This window comes from Paramisgurnus dabryanus, chromosome 7, assembly GCF_030506205.2.
Source record: "Paramisgurnus dabryanus chromosome 7, PD_genome_1.1, whole genome shotgun sequence".
NCBI lineage: Eukaryota > Metazoa > Chordata > Actinopteri > Cypriniformes > Cobitidae > Paramisgurnus > Paramisgurnus dabryanus.
This window is the reverse complement of record NC_133343.1, coordinates 29467757-29472483: the sequence shown is the minus strand read 5'-3', so window position 1 is coordinate 29472483 and position 4727 is coordinate 29467757. Positions and strand designations below refer to the sequence as shown.

General features: G+C 40.3%; 1 protein-coding gene across 2 annotated transcripts; it reads right to left on the bottom strand.

Moving 5' to 3' along the window:
* Window positions 1-293: 293 nt before the first annotated feature.
* LOC135757795 (inhibin beta B chain) lies at window positions 294-3475 on the bottom strand. Of its 2 annotated transcripts, none has more exons than XM_065272520.2 (2): window positions 2776-3475; window positions 294-2332 (listed from the first exon to the last, which is right to left on the bottom strand). In XM_065272520.2, the coding sequence occupies exons 1-2, from the start codon at window positions 3152-3154 to the stop codon at window positions 1566-1568; spliced, it is 1146 nt and encodes a 381-aa protein (XP_065128592.1). In that variant the 5' UTR covers window positions 3155-3475; the 3' UTR covers window positions 294-1565. The 2 variants fall into 2 exon arrangements, with proteins under 2 accessions (XP_065128592.1, XP_065128591.1); XM_065272519.2 differs by having other exon boundaries at window positions 294-2335; window positions 2776-3469.
* Between the last annotated feature and the right edge of the window lie 1252 nt (window positions 3476-4727).

The following is a 4727-nucleotide window of genomic DNA, read 5'->3' as shown; positions in this document are numbered from 1 at the left end:
TCATTTATTTGCCCAAGAGAAACACGCTCTTTGCCTTTTAGACATTATTGATTGTCTTCGCAGAAATACTGCTCTTTTACTGATAATTTACTGATTTTATAATGATCAATTATTTGTCAACTGATAAAGAATTTGCTAACATGAACATGAGAAGAGTCATCATATATAGAGAGAAAGTGTGTAATATCTGTCTGGATTACACATGTGTAAGTACAGGTCAGGTATCAGATGAGTTTGTCCTTTAATTTAATTTTTTTTATTTGGTATTCAACTGAAAGCATAGGAAGTAAAAATCAGTAGGCAAAATGTTTTTCTTTATTTTATTTTTTTTAGAAAATTACACATTGTCAACAAAATTACAATGTTAAGTACAGTACAGATTTCATCGGACATGTTAGAAAATAATTCTTTAGTATAAAATTATAGAAATTACACTCAGTGTGAGCAGATACTCCTGTGAAACGCTTTCATGTTCGCCATAGTATTGACACTGTGAACATTACTGTATTACAACTACACAATGACATAAAAGAAAAACTAACCCACACATAAATGCAGATTTGATTTAAACAAAAAAAAAGACACATTTAATATCCAACGAGTAAAGTGCAGATGCAGATAAATGACTGTCATGTGATGGAAAGAGAAAGTTTAAGTCTTAAAGTTTCTAAATAAAGAAACAAGCACAAGGAAAAAATTTATGTGATGCTTAAACTGTAAACATGCAGGAAAAAACGATTAAGCCTAAACATGCAAAATAAAGCAACTTTAAACTTAAAGTATTAAACTTATTAAAGGCATGCCTACAGGAAGTGCTTAAAACACAATGAGAAACAATGCAAGACAAAATCTACATGATGAAATGCTACAAAAATACATTTGTAACATGTACAGTGTAGATTATTGTACATTACCTGTATAGACACCTTGAGCATATGGATAGATGTTCAATAAATAGAAGTTATTATTAATATTATTAATTATTTAAAAAATGTCATCTCTCTCAAACGAATAAACGGCTCTTAAAAGAAGCCAGTACTCACATGTATTGCATTTGCAAGTGCTTAGCGTAAACAAAAGTCAAAAAGCTTTGAGAACTATTAGGAAGGAAATATTATTTTTCTGTCTGATCTGATTTCTGTTACCTTAAAACATTGATGTGATTCTGATGTGCCAGCAGACCTTTGCCAGGGCGTGTGGCAATAACTAAATGTTTACCTGTGGCGTTGGGTAACCGGGCTGAGTTCAGATCAGTGGCCTGTGCACAGGTGACATTATTCAGTACAGTGTGTCACGTTATGGATTTTACAGTGGCTTTGAATTCCCTGAGCATTTCAACATTTACTAGCGAGAAAACCTGAAAAGCCTACAAAAGTCCTTGATGATGAAATATTTCACATCCTTGTGACTCATGATAAACTTTGGTCATTTATGTACAAATACTCTGGGTCCAAAATTCTGACATCTGTGAGAGAGTTCTGTAGAAATGGCTAAATTTAATATGAGTGATATTATCAGCATAACACAATTGTACAAAAACTTTATTGTTATCTCATGATTGTTCTTTATGTGCACCCGCAGGACTCTACGATCATGTCCGGGACATCGGTCTTAACAATGATATGCTGAGAGTTGAAGTAGACCATGGAGAGCGGTCGTCTCTGAATGGGCACGCAGCAGGATGAGACCGCCGTGTGGATGCCGTTGGCCTTCAGCTGGCTGAAGACGGTGGCGTGGAAGGACGAGGCAATGCCAGGTGAGCCGGAGATGTGCCGTGGACACTGACCCATGCAGTAATTCATGTGGTAGCCCTCTGGCGCGATGATCCAGTCCTGCCATTGGATGTCACGGAACTTAATGTAGAAGTCTTTCTTACAGCACACGCTGGGGTCCTCGCCACACTTCAGCGAACGTTTGCTCAGGGCGTGTTTGGAGCCGTCGTCACGCAACCGCACTTGGGCGACCAGAAACGGTTGATGGGAAGAGTCTGCGGAGGCGTCGTGGCCGCACAGATTGCGTCCTTCCTTCTCGCACTGGACTTCCAGACGGAGACTCCGCTGGTCCCCATCTAGGAAGGACTGCAGGGCACCGGTAACAGGGAAGGTGTGCCACCCACCCCGCTTGGCCTCCACACTCCTTTGAACCAGCAGCGTGCGATTGCCATCGCCAATCCCTGACATGTGGATTTCAGCCGTCACGTGCCCGCCGTTGTGCGAACCCTCGGCCGGCTGCACGTACAGCGACAGAGACGACTGTAGGACTTGCACACTGTGACCTTTCTCCTGAAGGAACTGGAATGACAGATGGTTGCTGAAACCAGTGGAGACTTCATCTTCTGAAATGAAATCATCAAAATATGTGTTCAAGCTTACATGAGATGGAAAGGCACAGAACTATGTAAGTTCATTTAAGCTTTTACACAGACTGTTAGAGAAACAACATCTAGAACAGTGTTTTTCAACCAATCTTATGGACAATGCAAGGCCTTGAATCCAGCTCAAGGTTGAGATCCACTGCTCTAGATTTTGTCATATAATGCCAACATTTTTTTTAAATGAATGATACGTTTAGTGTACAAGAATGCGAAACATACATTTGAATGAAATATATCTAGACAGCTAACATATCTATGATCACATTTTACACAGTATTTGCTAAAATAAAGATAACACAAAGATAGCACGTGCTCATATGCGTCTCTCTAAATCAACTCCAATCTGAATTTGCTCTTAGTTTTTAGGGATGCATTGAGTAATCGTGATTCTGAATACTCACCCACATCAGCAAAACTGACTATCTCGTACGCCTGGTTAGCCACGAGCGGGTTAAAATTATTGTCCAGTTCGAGAGTCCCGTCCTGCCTCACGCGCCCCGCGTGTAACTTGCGCAGCGCTGTCATGAGCGCCGCGCGCGGCAACGGATGCGTGATGTTGGGTCTCTCGCGCAGATTGAGTTTGTTGAGGATCTGTTGTTTGGCGATCTCGATCAAGTATTTCTCCTCCGCGCGCTTTTCCATCGCCGGCAGAGCGCACGAGGGACAACCTGTGGATGCTGCGGCCGCCAGCATCACCAGCCCGGATAAGAGCGCAGGGACGAACCCGATGTGGCTCCCTCCGGAACACAGGGACACCCACGAAAAAGAAGGAAAGCGCATGATGTCTTTGCGTTTTTACGCAGCTCTCACAATGATGCGAAAAACGGTTTCGTAGAGATGCGAACTTTTCAGTTCACTGAGGAAAGTGAGCCGCACCCGAGGACTTAAATGTGGGCTAATCCATCAAAAGTTGTGACACGCACCAATGATCCACTCGCACTCTTTCTCTTACACACGCGCGAGGGGAGGGAAGACGCGGACGCGCAGGTAAGTTGTACGCTGGGTGGATGCACGTGTACCCGTCTTAATAAAACATATATAGGCTTTTAGAGTTAATCATTAGCGCAAATAAATAAACACACAACACTTACAGTGCCACGTCGAGTCGCCCTGCCGCGCGCACGCCAGAGGTTCAATGCGCTCATCACCTGCAGCGCGAGAGCGAAGGTCAGCGGGTCACCTTTCACCCAGAAGCCCCAAACACTCTCAAACTAGACGACGGTGGACTGGTAAATATGACCCAATGGAAGTAAAAAATACCTAATGCTAGAAACTGGTTTGGAGCAGATCTGAGTCCTTATACGTAAACAATAAAATTTAGGTGCAATCTAAAACACAAACGCCTGAAAACACATCATCTAATTTATCATGTTTAACTTTATGTCAAACTGCTATATTGTTCATCTCTCTCGAGCTTCAACTCTCAACTTACAGCTCTCTCATTTAAAAGTCACTTTGGATAAAAGAATCAACCTAATGAATAAATGTAAATGTACAATCTACTTGTGTTCTCTCACACCCTGTTATGCACGTTAACATCACCACCAAACCATATCTGACCCTTTACTGCATTAATTATTTAGGTTATATATATTTATGTACAACATCCTCAGTAACACTTATGCTGTAATTCAGATTTATAATCTAGTGTTATTAAAACACTGGGCGTGTGTATACTTATAAAATAATTCAATCAATCAAACTTTATTTATATGGCACATTTTAAAATGAATGGAGCGTACCAAAGTGCTGTCCAATATCATTAAGAAATAGACACAGTAAATAAAACACAGCTAAGGAAAGAATAATAATATATATATATATATATATATAATAATAGTTTTGTCTTTTGAATCTCTTAATTTATTTTACACAGGTAAATATGTTTGTAAAGAGATGCAGCTGCTGTGTGCAGTCGCCGCCTACAGGTGAGATGTCAGAACTGCATCAAACACATCACAGTCACAGGTGCACATCAATGAGCTGTCACATACACACATAACTAACAACACAACTGTGCAGTGGATAAGCACGTGACCTGTATAGTAGATATAATTTTAATGCAGACAACCAGTTTAAATCACGTCATTGTGATTTACTTGAGGCTTGTATGAGCTGTAGTTAGAAAAAAAAATGAAAGGTTGCATATTAGAACCCCAAACGTAATTAACCATACCATAAATGGTAAGCTACATATTAGTCCCAGTGATGGCTTTTGTATCTTTTTTCTGACAGGTGTACAGATTAAATGTTTGTTAGATTGATTTATGGGAAAATAGTCCATGGTTTGGTAACTGTGGTATTTGTTGCTTACTAGCTTTATATTGGTATAATTAATTATTACTTATATTTG

What these genes read in the sequence shown, in the direction of transcription:
- LOC135757795 (XM_065272519.2), bottom strand. Translation starts at nt 3,154, where the DNA reads ATGCGCTTTCCTTCTTTTTCGTGGGTGTCCCTGTGTTCCGGAGGGAGC. An exon ending in AGTCAGTTTTGCTGATGTGG is followed by an intron (nt 2,336 to 2,775) that starts GTGAGTATTCAG and finishes ATTTCATTTCAG; the next exon opens with AAGATGAAGTCTCCACTGGT.